Source organism: Homalodisca vitripennis, chromosome 1 (genome assembly GCF_021130785.1).
Source record: "Homalodisca vitripennis isolate AUS2020 chromosome 1, UT_GWSS_2.1, whole genome shotgun sequence".
NCBI lineage: Eukaryota > Metazoa > Arthropoda > Insecta > Hemiptera > Cicadellidae > Homalodisca > Homalodisca vitripennis.
Genome location: NC_060207.1, coordinates 41,550,522 through 41,565,406, shown reverse-complemented (window position 1 = coordinate 41,565,406; position 14,885 = coordinate 41,550,522). Strand labels below are relative to the sequence as shown.

Below are 14,885 nucleotides of genomic sequence, written 5' to 3'. Positions count from 1 at the left end.
TTAAACTGCCCACACTTGTTTACAAATTATGTATAAGTACACACAGACACACCCACGGTATAAATGCGATTTCAATCGGTCAGTTCACTGTTATGAACTAAAGAAAACCTGGGACAAGGCTGCCGCTCTCTAACCGAAAATTAAGAACCGTTTACCTACTCACTTTAGAATTTGTTGTGCTAAAAAACATGCCACTGACCTAGGCATACCCATTTAAAAGAGGAAACTTAAAGGAACTGGTAAGAAAACAAAATTACCAAGTAATGGCATATACATGAAAATACGTAATTAATCCGCATAACAGACCAAACAGCGACCCTAAACTGCAAAAATGTACCCCAATGACACTTAACTGTTAATATTAGACAACATATTAGTTTAGTTGCGTACAGCCTGTCGCGTACCGTTAAATTCAAATAAGAATTTCTTCCAATGAACATTGCTGCCAAATGATTCTTTCATCGCCGATAATATGACCTACTTGTTACTCCTCTACGAAACAACACATATCAAAAAATATATTGATTATTATAACCACGGTATTAAGTTTTATTACAATAACTCTTTAAAATGAGCGTTAACGTTCTGGGTTAGCCGTCTAGTTTACCGAGAAATGTTTGACTTAAGATTAAACTCCTAAATGGTTTTCACAGCATCAAATATCAAGGAACCGAATTCGTTTCCTTTTATCCTTAATACGAATATAGACACAATTAATTAATATATTCTATGTTATATATTAACATAAAATATCAATAACCATAACCTCACGGGTAGTAAGTAGTCACAGTTTTATCACACCAACATCTATCTCAAGACTTAAAAATTACAGTAAATACAAAATTTGAAATACTTATACAACTGGTCTACTAAGGTAGGACAAGGATGGGAAACAAGCTTTCACTACTAGAAAATTATCTATGCCAACCCATAAAAGAAGCTTCCCAGAGTTTTTACAGAAGTTCAAATAATCCTGTTGTTTTAAGTTATAAGGTGGTGCAGTCCGTTCACGTTTAGGATACTTTTCAAATTTTCAAGTGGTATTTTTAAGAAAACTTAATTGAAGACAAATATTAATCATTATTTCACAACGAATAATCACAGTCATGAAATGAAGATAATGAAATTTATACAATTCTGTTGTACAATAGACCCAAAACAGTGTTATAGTAGTCAGTGTACAGGAATTAAGCTATAGCTTGAGTGAGTTATACTTTATTTGTTAAGGAAATTAACTTTGTTATATATAAAAACATAGATATCCATGTCCTAAACCCATTTTCTTTAGGCCAATAAAAGAAATTGTTCAGAACTTCAAATTTCTACTAGGCTACTCCTTATTATTTCTTAAAGTGCTGCAAGAAAACTATGTTAAAAATCCAAAAGGTTCTTTTAGCCGAGAATTGATTAAAATTTTAACGGAAACACGGTATGTTGTGACACATGCTCCAAACCCCGAGGTGTAGTGTCTACGTTTCTATGTACAAATACACAGCTATTTACAGGATCTGTAAACCGAGTTATCAAAGCTGCAAAACAAACTGAGTACTATCGGCCACTATCGCTTTGTTGTACTGATAAACAAACAAACACGAGATATTCTAATTTACAAAACAAACGGTGATTAGCCGTTTAAAACAAGCAAAGATAAGCTCCCTGCGCGGTAAAGGTGGAAATAAACATTCAATTACCAAGCTAAGTATGCATTGCCCCATTCCGACTTATGGCCAATAAAACTTCACTGTGAGCTGATTGCGTTACCGCTATCAAAGCAATGGTCAACGGAGAGATTAATTCGGGCTTCATAAACACATTTAAACTTGCATCACAAATTTTCGAGTTGAGAACGTTAATTCTATTTACTGTATGGATTCATCATCTACTTATTCCTGTCCTTAGAAAAAATTTGAAATTTCACATGACATTCAGATAAAAAGTTGATAGTTGATAAAAAGTGTAATATTTCTAAAGAAAGTTAATCAATGAAAATCAACTAATTTTACTTCTCCAGCCTAATAATACAACTTTATTAATTGGCTAGTAAGACTAAATGTATTCCCTACAACATTCACACTCACTATGATTACTATGGCGTGCGCCAAAACAAGTAAAATATAACATTAACCTTGATTTTCCGAAGTGATAAATCTCGTACATCTTCGAAATAGTCGCTTTGATATTTGAATTATCAAGATAAATTACAACCAAGTACTGTCTACTCGTGTGAATATTGAGAAAGATAGATAATTACTAAAAAGTTACCCTTTGTAATTTTTTACGTGTGGTTCAAATAAACGTGCAACATTGTTCCTGATTCATGGAGATGTAGGAATCGTCGATGAAGCTATAATAATTATATGGATTTTTCGTATGTTCAAAGATTGTAGCCAACAATTAAAACTTACTAGACTTCTCCTTTTCATTTACTGGGTGTATTTATTTAACACCAACACGCGTCTTAAGTTTATTTAGATGCAGACAATGTTCCATAACTGGATAAGCCCCTAATTATTACCCTAACAGTGCCTCCTGAAAATGATCGCACTGACGGAAGCACCACAACAATTACGTGACAGAAAGGACGATAGTAGAGGGAGAGCACAGATACCTGGTAGTCACAGTAGCTTGGCCTGGAAGACAACAAGCTGCTCAGCGGCCGCTTCATGTTAGTGTATTGAAAGAGAAAAGTAGAGACAGTTAGAAGACAAAAGGCGAGAGATTGATCCCAGCGGTAGAAAGGCACAAGAGGTTTGGTTAGTCAGCGTCTCTTAGAACGCGAGCTTACCTGCAACACAAAACAAACATTCTGTCAGTTGTTTCATAGACATCATAGTACGTAACTTACACGTTACTTAGAAGTAATGTTGAGTGATGTTATTAACCTCCACCAAGGATTATTAGGTAAATTAGGAACAGCAATGGCAATACTGCACATTTGCAGCATCCAATACTTCCAAACTTTATTACCTTCTCCTGTGGTGAGGTACACCTTTACAAGGTTCCTTGTAATGGAAAGGGCTTCATAATAAAACCCATTTAAAAAAAGTAAAACCTCCAACATCTTAAACTTATATGTATATGGATTAATGTGATACAACTGGTTGGATGTTTCAATTTCAGACCCTTCTAACATACTTTCCGTTAAAAAAAATGAGGAAATATTGTATTAAATAAATAGACATTCAAGAGTAAAAACAGCTGAATATATGAATGTGTATTTACAATAAATACCTGAGTTGGTTTCAAGAATTACATGTTCTTAACTGAAATATGACTCATGAAAATTACATTATTATAATGACATTAAATAACCTAAAAATTATGTTAATAATAAAATATTAAATAATGAAATTATATTTTTTGTAAAAAATATATTTACTTCAATTGACTTCCATATAAACACAGTACGAATTTTATTTCGTTATGTTATGTTTCTGTGGGTCTGATAAAGATACATCCCAAAATACTACGTTACATGGCTGCTAATATTTATGGGGTGACCAAAGAGTATTTGTCCACCTTTCTTGTCTTCTGAAAAAATATCTTGAAGGGCCACGAGGAAAATATTAGTTATGAATTATTAATTATGTCTAAGAATAGCTACCGTATCTGGAGGTTTAGAGGTATAAATAGGTGTATTATTAAATGGTTATACATTTCTATGGGTCGAAAATTCACAGTCAGTTAAAGACTATTACATTAAGAATTTTATGGTAACTAAAAGAAAACGTTAATTATTATTTGCAAATTATCTATCAAAAATACTCTCTATTTATAGTCTTGATCACTTGTTACTCTTTTATGGAATATTCGCCAGTACCAGTTGATGATTTTAATTAATTAGTTAATTATTATATCTTAACTCGAATACGACTGATTGTTTCTTGCTTGCATATGCGAAATACGTATAAGAAAATATTACAGAACTATTTGCAAAGACAATGTCAATAGCATGGGATATTTAAAATACATCTGAAGATACAGGAATAAATCATGGTAAACAAATAAGTACTAACATTGGGGTTAATGTAGACTATGAATGTATAAAATGCCTTCAGCAAAAGAAAACCTTAGTACATCATACATAATGTATAAACTTCAGGAAAGTAATGTTTTTTCATAAATGACAAATATAGAATTTACATAATTGAAATGTTTGTTGCGAAATTAAGTACCCTTATGGTCTTTGTATCTTTGTCGTTTGTTAGGTTCATACTCGATGCAGATTTAAAGGTGTTAATAATCCAGAAATGTTATATATAACTATAGATATGATTTTGTGTCATAATAAATCAGCAAAATTAATAACAAAGAAATTACTTTAACGATACTAAAATTATGACCCTAAATATGTTCTTCAGAATATTTAGAATTATTAGATATTTTGAATTGAAGCTTGGTTCCATAAGAAAACTACACCTCGAGTAACTTGTTTGAAATATGTTTCCTTGTTACATATTTTGACTCCATGTGGTAAACAAAAAAATAAATGACGTTAAAAAGACTGATACAATACAACTAAACAATTGTGCAGTAGAGACCACAGTTTTGGACTCTAAGATGACACCTCACTGCACCAGCAGATATATTGTGTAACAAATTAAGATAGCGCCTGCTCCTACCCTCTCCCCACAACCATTTAGGCGTCAGGGCGACAAGCCACTCCAGATTATCCAAACACCCTTAACCCCATCCCTAAGCAGATAAATTAGACACTTCAGCTAAGCACCTCACTATTCACACAGAACAGTTTTCCTACGGTACGAATTCGTGAAAACAAAACGTAACCTATAGTTTGTTTTTCTAACAAACGATTCGAAATTAAATTGATCAGCTTCAAAGAAAGGCAATATATAATTATAACGATAATGTTAAATAAGAAAACGCTCGTTTCCTGAAAATAATACTTTATGTGACGTTTACGCTTTTGAGTTTCTATTTACTTACTTTCATGTATGAATCCTACTGAATGTTGCTCTTTTTTGTAGGAAAGGCATAACCGATTCTAAATTACTCTATCAGCTGTACCATGCGTGAAAGACAGGTTATAGAATTATAACGATTATGATACAAAATAGCCCCCTTATTTAAGAAAATAGTTATATATTGGATGCCCCACGAAAAGATTTACTTATATACGAAAAACAGTTTCTACTGAAATTTTACATATTTTGATAAGCCGACAGCCGACTCGACTCAAACAAACATAATGGCAATAGTTATATTAAAAATATTAACAAATTAACCTATGTGATTTGATAGCAAATTGTGTTACTGTAACATCAATGTTATGTTACTCATGGAAGTGTTTGTGAATGAGCTACCCCAGTCTCGAGATGTAACATATGTTACTAATCGAAGAACCTTCTTCAGGCGCCTTACCAGCAAACGTTTACTACCTGTCGTTTCTCTGTCTGTACAAAGTGTGTAGCTGTTGGTATATTCACTTCGTTAAATTAGTTTTTAAATTTAATTATTTGCTTTTTAATATGAAATAAATTTGTAAATTTACTATTTATCAATGCACATTGTGTTTATCACTACAAACATTGTATAAAACACAAAACTGCTGCTTTGTGCCGCTATCGACTTTCTACAACTCAGAGAAGACCTGTTTTTAAACCTTTATTTACCTAAGCACGGACAAATAGCTTACGAGAATAAATCTAACTGTCCAAATATGTTTGTAATATTCGATATATAATAAACCATGTATTTTGTTGATAAAGAAAAGTGCAAAAAACATATAGGTCTACATGAGACTGTAGAGGTCTCCAGCTCTACAAGAATTCAGGTTTTGACAAGGCATTATTTTGTCCTCAACAATGATGCGAAACATTGTCGATGCGTTTGTATAAACGTATGAAAAGTATCCAGACGCACTTTTCAAAATTGTTCTGTGTAAGAAACAAATGATCGGTTCTCTTATATTTAAATAACTATAAAAAGTATGTTTACTTCGAAATTGGTTTAGTAGTAAAAATAAAATATTATTCCATTCTGTAGTTGTGTCCTCAATACTGTTCGCCCCCTCCTCACCACCACACGGTCGGGCACCTACTACTAACGTCCGAGTTACAGACGAGCATGGCTAAAAACCATTGTACAGCAAATATACAGTTATTTGAACAAATCGCTTTATTTTTGGCTTTCCGTTTTTGAGAGCAAATAAATTCTACACGTCTTAGAATAAACTTAAAAACTAATTTCAGGCTAAAGAGACAATCTTAATTTAACTACACTAACGCGTACTGTACTATAATCTTCAAGAAGTTCACAGTTGTACCAAGAGCGAAAAGGCAATACAAAATAAACTAGGGAGGGAGTCTGGCTACGAGAGGTAAGAAGAGGTGTCGGCCGTGTTTGTAGCCAACACCCAGTATCTCACTCAACTCGTCGCTCGCCGTGTTTGCTGTTTGTCTACACGTGTTTGTTGACCGCCAATATTTAGTGGCTGTTTAATGGTAACCCTAATCAACCAATTGATCTCTCCCGAATGATGAAACAATCAACTAGAGCACTTTTCTGTTAGCAGTCACACCCCAGTGTTAAACACATCAATATAAAAATCAATTAGCCTTGCGTCCAACCAATGTTCGTATTGGAGAAATATCGTTAAATCGCAATATTCTGATGGAGGGCTATTCTTGGTCAAAACTGCTTTTATATTTAGTTCACTACAAATATTGTATAAACACTTTATATCTCCATAATCATCTCTGTTCACCAGTAGCTACGTAACTTAAACCAAAGTTCAACTGTTATTATTATGCATGAAGAATTGGTTTCATGCAATGGATTATGCCGTTGAAATAATAAACCATAGAACTGGCAGTAAAAATTATCTTAAATAATACATTCTATTGGCCTATGATTTATTACATTTACATTTTTCTATTGGCGTATGAAAAGTAATTATGAAAGTTGAAAAATTATAAGGTACGATTAGTTGGATTTCAAAAAAAAGATTTTTTAATTGTCTGAAAAGGCGATTGCCAGCTTCAGGGTTAAAATGTGTTTAATGTAGATTCTATACTACAAAAGCGCACTATTAGTTTATGTAGTCATATATTTCAAGAATTATTTGTCAGATATATGTATATAATATAAGAGTATAAAGTATACTGATGAGTGTCGTATTAGCAGAGCGTAAGTGGAATAAAGGTATATCTCAGTGTGGTCAACATGTTATTTCAGCTTGTTTTGTTTATGTCCGCACCACATCTCTAGAACCATAAATTATTCAAATTTATTAATTTGCAGATCAGCATTTCTTCATAATGAAACAATTTCTTTCATTCTTTCCCTCATGGAAATATATGTGATGGCATAAAAACTAAGATATAAATATACTAATTCTATATAAATCTAAATGCTTTGATTAAACAACCAATTTGATAAAAAGGAAAGAACATTTGAACTACCAATACAAATATCAGGTATTTAAAGTTTCTTTACTTTTTCAGGTATTTACAATTTCTACTCTACTCTACTTTAAGCTGGCATATAAAATAAACATTGTCTGGGTAAAACCAGTAGAAAATGTCAGGACATGTACCTCAGCCAAAAAAATCAGCTTACGTTAACATACACAGTCGGAGGAGTTAATAAAATTATTAACACGTCAAACAAAGTTGTTTAAAAATTAAATACCTTTATAATATATAATTTTAATTTATTTCTTTGTATATCAAGTATATTAAAAATTGGCTTTGAATGTGATAGGCTCAGAAAACATGAACGTGACCACCAAAAACACTAGTAAATGATGTTTTTACAAGGGGATATGAGTAGTCGCTCCTGATGTGTGAATGATGAGGTATGTGATGGCGTGTCAGCCCGTGTAATGAGATGATGATTACATAGAATTACGCAACTTGGCAGATGTTTGTTTGCATCAAATGCCTCTGGCACCTAAAACAGCAAACCAATGCAGACCAAGTAATTTTTTCTGATGACTCATCTCTTGAAAGCCTCAAACAACCGGACTTGGCGCAGAACATGAGTTGGTTGAGGAAATGAAGATTTCTAGCAATTGATATTTGAATACGAAAATCATTTGGCAATTTAGTTTATTAGAATGCTTGATTACGTACGCCCTAGTCGGAGGTCCAAATCTTACTGGGTTAGTAAATTGTGAGAAGATAGTTCAAAATTGGTTATTTTCACTATATTATACTCTTTACCGAGAAAGTGTTTACAAACTCAATGGGATTGGGATCCCCATTAAGAAGACAGATTACTGTTCTTGTTACTGTCCACGAGCTTCAGTCCAAGTTGGTAGAAAGGGGTTGATTTCTAGAGACGGGATGTTTTCACTTACTTAGGTATGCTACGAGTTTACTTTGCCATCCAAGAAAGTTGACGACATACCTGTTTGGTGGTCAGGTGAGGAAGACTGATAATGATGCTTCCAACCCTGGTGTAGAGTGGTAATATGAGGATCGTAAATCTTTCTCAACTTCTATTTAAGGTGCCTCATGTCACATATGTTATGTTATTAAGATGACTGTCGTAATACCTACAGTACTATTAGACTCTCAAATACAAAAGAACAAAACAATCACTCCTAACTGTAGTAACTAAGCAAAGAGGTGGAAATCCTTCAACTCTTAAAACTGTTCGTTCGTTCTGTTTATAATGTTAGAGGCAGTAGCAACATGAGAAAAAACAACATTAGCTCTCTATTTACTTTTTCAGAGACTTTCTAATGATCTCAGTGTATTAACCATGCTTGTTTCTGTAAATAACTAAGATTATTGGCATACCGTTACAAAACATCTGTAACGTAAACAAGAAGTTTAATAATTGAAAGGCGGTGGTAAATTTAACCAATATAATCAAATATATGCCTAATATTTTATTACTACTACGTTTTTGCTTACATAACCCAAAAATAATCAAATTCATCAATCAAAATGCAGTAGGACCTCCATGTGTGGACACAGCTGTTGAATAGAGAGTAGAGTATAATAGTCTGGACAAGGCAGTAATCAATACCTAGAATAGAGTCAATTAATTAAGGCGGCCGCCAGCCGCTGCCTCCGTCATAGAGCCTGACATGGACCCCACTAAACCATCTTTCAACAGCCCTAATGTACGAGGAGTGTGGGTATACTGTTCACCATTTCCAAATTTAACTAATGAACTAATGCAATTCTTAAATCATATGCAAATTATCTGGCAATTATAATCGTGAGTAGGTTTGTAAGTTACTAAAATTACTATATATTTCACCCAATACGTTTGCTCGACTCGAGCTCCCGATTTTTATCATCTGCATGCCGCAGTGCCCAGGGTTGTTACGAGCATACCACTGATATTAGCACAATATTTTTCAAATATTCATTCTGAAACCAACGAGATGGTTGCTTGAATATTTATTTGACAATTTCTTTTTGCACTTTCTGCTCACATGGTGGTTAAAATGGATAAACAAATATAAGTAACTGATCTGCAACTGCGCAGTTACATGTTTACTTTGGTTCACTTTGCAGAGTATTTCTAAAGCAGCACAATTTAAAATGTAGTAACATAGTGTATTACCATGGAAACGAACAACAATAAACAATAACTGAAATATGCTACAGAACATAATATATTTCCTCGAAGGCACGTTGTTATCAAATTTGTTATCAAAACTTTTAAGTAATAATTTATTATATATTACAAAGGACAAAGTTTTACAAAGTCTTTTAACTTGTCTCTGGTGAGCATTCCAGACTATAAACAACGAACCACAGAAAAATTCACTTGATTTTTAATACGAGCTCAAAGGGTTAAAGGTATTTCCTACACTGAAATACATTCACAAATTAAGGTGTTTCAACGACAAAAAACTAAAAAAATGTAATCCAATATCAGTTGAGCATGATTGTGATAATCATATGACGTTATCGCTTGGTCAGCAAAGTACATGACCGGTAATAACCGGAGTGAACCGGCTATCTGAGATTGATCAGGTCCACACGCAAACCTGCCCAGCCTTAAACACTCCTTTGGCCCTTTAAATTATTACCATCACTGTAAACAACAGTGGAATCAAGACCACTGACTTCGACTAGTTGAAAATTGTTTTCAATGAGTTAAAATATGTTTGAACAATGGCCATGTTAATTATTAAACATTGAAAACCAAAACTAAAAAGAATAACATTAAAATTTAATTCGTATTGTTGTGTGTTATAAAGGATCCGATAAGGCCATAAGGCATCCTTATTGTATGTGCGATTTTAATAATGAAATCGTGTCGTTGTTCGCCCATAAATATGTGCGATAACTTCTAACAAATTTCTAGAAACATGAAACTTGGTAAATGGTTTCATCTTGATCCAACGAAGAACGCAATTTTTTGGGGATTAAAAGGTTAAAGAGCAACCAGTATGTATGTCTGTCTATCCATCTATGCGATAACTTGATAAACATTTCTTGAAACTTGTAACATGGTAGATGGGTTCCTCTTGATTAATGGAAGAGTCCTATTGTTTTACGGTCAAAAGGTTGAATTGTAGTCCGTCCCTATGTCTGTCTGTTCGTATGTGCGATAACCCTTGATAGAGAGATCCTAAAATAGATTCCTCTTGGTTCAAGAATAAACCCTATTAATTTTAGGGTCAAAAAATAAAGGCACAGGCCGTCCACCTGTTCGTATGTGCGATAACCCTTGATAGAGAGATCCTAAAATAGATTCCTCTTGGTTCAAGAATAAACCCTATTAATTTTAGGGTCAAAAAATAAAGGCACAGGCCGTCCACCTGTTCGTATGTGCGATAACCCTTGATAGAGAGATCCTAAAATAGATTCCTCTTGGTTCAAGAATAAACCCTATTAATTTTTAGGGTCAAAAAATAAAGGCACAGGCCGTCCACCTGTTCGTATGTGCGATAACCCTTGATAGAGATATCCTAAAATAGATTCCTCTTGGTTCAAGAATACAACCCTATTGATTTTAGGGTCAAAAAATAAAGGCACATGCCGTCCACCTGTTCGTATGTGCGATAACCCTTGATAGAGAGATCCTAAAATAGATTCCTCTTGGTTCAAGAATAAACCCTATTAATTTTAGGGTCAAAAAATAAAGGCACAGGCCGTCCACCTGTTCGTATGTGCGATAACCCTTGATAGAGAGATCCTAAAATAGATTCCACTTGGTTCAAGAATACACCCTATTGATTTTATGGTCAAAAAATAAAGGCACAGGCCGTCCACCTGTTCGTATGTGCGATGACCCTTGATAGAAAGATCCTAAAATAGATTCCACTTGGTTCAAGAATACACCCTATTGATTTTATGGTCAAAAAATAAAGGCACAGGCCGTCCGTCCACCTGTTCGTATGTGCGATGACCCTTGATAGAAAGATCCTAAAATAGATTCCACTTGGTTCAAGAATACACCCTATTGATTTTAGGGTCAAAAAATAAAAGCGCAGGCCGTCCGCCTGTCTTCGTCTATGAGTTACCTCTTGGGCTATGTTCTCCCGGGTCCTTCGATACTCAGTTGTGTTGGTTTATTTTAATGCAATTCTAATCCTCTTCATGTTCTATCTTCATTCGTAACCGCTTAGTAGTAATATACAAGAAAGGTCATCAAATTCCATTAATGTTCATAACAATATTGTAGTAGAGCCCACACTATCAATTATTGAGTATCACTCAGCCAAGAATGACACTCAGTCAAGCGTCGTTCGTCGTTCCAAACAATTCCGTCTGTCACTAACTATAAGATATTTGATACTAACTTATTTCCCTAATATTGAAACGCTATCCGTACAAGATCCATGACTCATTCTCACTCAAGTTGAAAGATATTACTGCATCGACACAACGGCACTTTATAATGGTGCGATAAGAGACTTTGATAAGACAGACTATGTGATGTTATCTGCCGCACTTGGTACCAACTCAGTTGGCAATTTTAATTGTCATATGCCAACGTGATATTTTAATGAATGTAGTTTTTGGCTAATAATATTGATGTAGTCGTTAAACCGAAGATAACTTTGCCTGCATATTTGAAATAGTTATAAATGTAATATTAATACAATATACAGAGAACGAGATAATATAAATATTCAGAATGAGAAATGAATTGTTCATAGGTTTATTTTGATACAAGAACCAAGTTTCAGACTTGACATGCGGGCCAACGCCTAGAGCACGTAGCATACTTGACCTGGCGCGTCGGTCAGCTGCCTCGTGTCTCTCTTGTCACCTCGCCAGCCCCCTCCCACAGCGGGAGACCAAGGTCTTGTTTGGAAGCTTAAAAACGACTGAAAACCAATTTTATTACTAGTCACTGAATTCATTTTACGTAGTAACAGAAGAGCTAGCTAATACAAAAATTAGTTGTAACCAAGGGCAATATTCCCAACACATCGTCTACGGCTAGGTAGGCTTGATTGGAGCATTACCAGCACTAGGTTCTCAATCGGTCAATGTGAACATAAAATTATACCCCTCAATGTGATCATGTCACTTAACTCCACATTTATAATACACAACTATAATGTGTTTCAGGCCTATAAAATACCTGTTGGTCTAAACTGATAAACAGCGCCGCATTGTCAAGTGCTTTGTCATATAGTAAACGACGCTGAAACAGTTTCGGCTATTATTCATTTTGACAATTAACAACTAAGACGACTATGATCAGCGGGGTTACGCGCAGACTTTATGCTACTAACATTATTGCATGTAAGTCAGATACTCGTTTGCACGCTGCGTTTAAACTCAAAACACAATAATGAGGTCATAAGTGAAACTTAACAAAATAATAAGATTATTTAGTGTGAAAAAATGATGTACATCTCCAGAGAATGTGCAATGAGAATGAGAAAGTATACGTGTGGTAGCTCGTACACGAATATATTTTGAGAACAAGGTGTATTCAAACTAGATAATCCAAGTTTAAATCTGCAAATCATATTTTTTCATTGACTTGATTAATTTTATGTATTGTTGGTAAACTAGATTCCATTTCACTTTGCCCGGTTAAAATATTAATTAACGTTGAGCATGCATGAAGTAAATAATAACAATCAATTTAGCCGTTTGATGAGAGATTGTATCCCCAACCGTTAGGCAATGGCGAAATTTTAACTTTATTTGTAAAAACGAAGTAACAATTTACAACTAAGCCAGAACTCCTCCACTATAGCAACGTGTAGAGAACCTTATCAGCAGCAGCACCCGGCGACGCCCGCAGTGTTGGATGTCTAATCTACCCTCCCCCATCGTTACTAGCGGCTAAACATACACTCGTTAATTTATAGTTTAATTATTTCACGTGTCCCGCTCGTGTGGCAATGTCGTTGCTGTAAACATAGGCCGAAGTGCAGGTGCTGTGGCTCAAGGCTCTTTCGATCTTCTCAACATCACACCGTTTACACAATATATCTAAAAACGAACCGTAAAACTACAAAAATCTATTGATATCCGGAAAAGTCACAAAATTCAGAAGCCCTGCGTGTGTTCTAGGTGTCACCTGCGTTGATAAACTCAATTTAAAGTCCACGACTTCTTTCGCAGTCAAGGTCCTTTATAAATCTGTTTAATTCAACTTTGTCATTTACAGTAGGTCGTTTCGATTCCAAGCTTTAGTTTCACATTTCACATTACATTGTAACAAATATATATATATATATATATAGCAAATATGAATGCGTAATTTTTACAAAGTAATATAATGTTAATGTGATTTCTTTTCAGACTTTCACATTTTAAAGTTTAAAGATAATTACTAATTTGTGAACGTGCTCCAACTAAGTCTGATACTGATATACGAGTATAATCTCCTAACAACCTTTTCCTGATCCAATAAACTGCCTAGTCTGCTCAGGTTAATGTATATCGGACCTGATAATGTAAATGTTAATTGCCGTAATTACCTGCGCACGCCATGGGTTATTGTCGGGCTTGTCAACAATAATTACTCAATACAATCAAGAGTATATGATTGGATCATATGTCAATGGTTAGGTACCACTATAAACAAGAGGTTGACTTCAGATAATAACGGAACTATCTCCACAAACCGAACAATAGTCATATATATTACACTTGTTTGAACCGTTGTCATTTTTTTAAACATTTACAGTGGAATACTACAAAAAAATGAGATAAGCCGACTGCACATATCTCCAGAAGTCATAAGCATGGACTAAATGAAACTAATTATTTACAAGACCGCTAAAGCAAACCTGAATGGGGGGTATATGAGGGGGCCAATTGCCTTATTATTTAAGGTTAAAACGCAGTAAGTAACTGAAATACCCATAATCCAAATATCTATTTCCAGTGATGTCTGTTTACGTCATCAGGTCGGTCAGCTGCTGTGGAGGAGAGCCCGCTGTGACGTGCCTGTGACCACGTGTAAGGTTGGCAACACGACAAGGATGAAGGTTGGCTCCCCTGGCCCGGCCCGACATATCTCGTCAGTTTGCAATCGCACTTGTCGCTTGTTATCTCTTAATGAACACCTGTGTCCAAGCGCTGATGCTGCTGGTGAAACTGATGCGCCAGTTACTGGGCACAACGCCATACATTGGGGACGTTACCTTCTAATTCAATTTGTACAACCACTTACTAATTTTATACGGCATTTTGTTATATATTTTTCTTATATTTGCTATATTTTACATTATACTCACAAAACAAAAAGGCGATATCAATAAAATAATTAATTTCACTCTGTGGGAGAAAAATTATCAGTCACTAATCACTGTGGTATAACATTACTTTGTCAGTTGCCCACGTTATATCCAAACGTACCATTTTTATCGTAACAATTAACATTAATACCAACTTTAAACTTATTTCTAATATTTAACTGACGGACTACTGATCTGCCCGCTAAGTCATATTTTCCACAACTACTATGCCATTCAT

At 34.5% G+C, this 14,885-nt stretch overlaps 1 protein-coding gene across 6 annotated transcripts in view; it reads right to left on the bottom strand.

Annotated features, from left to right (window-relative positions):
• The window catches only part of LOC124360313 (polypyrimidine tract-binding protein 1), a 412,476-nt gene that overhangs the window by 338,605 nt on the left and 58,986 nt on the right, over window positions 1–14,885 (bottom strand). For 3 of the 6 annotated variants that reach the window (XM_046813832.1, XM_046813879.1, XM_046813870.1), the window contains exon 3: window positions 2,609–2,785. The exons of the other annotated variants lie outside the window; for them this stretch is intronic. Coding sequence is in view for 1 of the 3 variants with exons in the window: in XM_046813870.1 (XP_046669826.1) it covers window positions 2,609–2,665 (57 nt within the window). In the remaining 2 variants the exon portion in view is untranslated. The remainder of the gene's footprint in view (window positions 1–2,608; window positions 2,786–14,885) is intronic. 6 annotated transcript variants of the gene reach the window in all.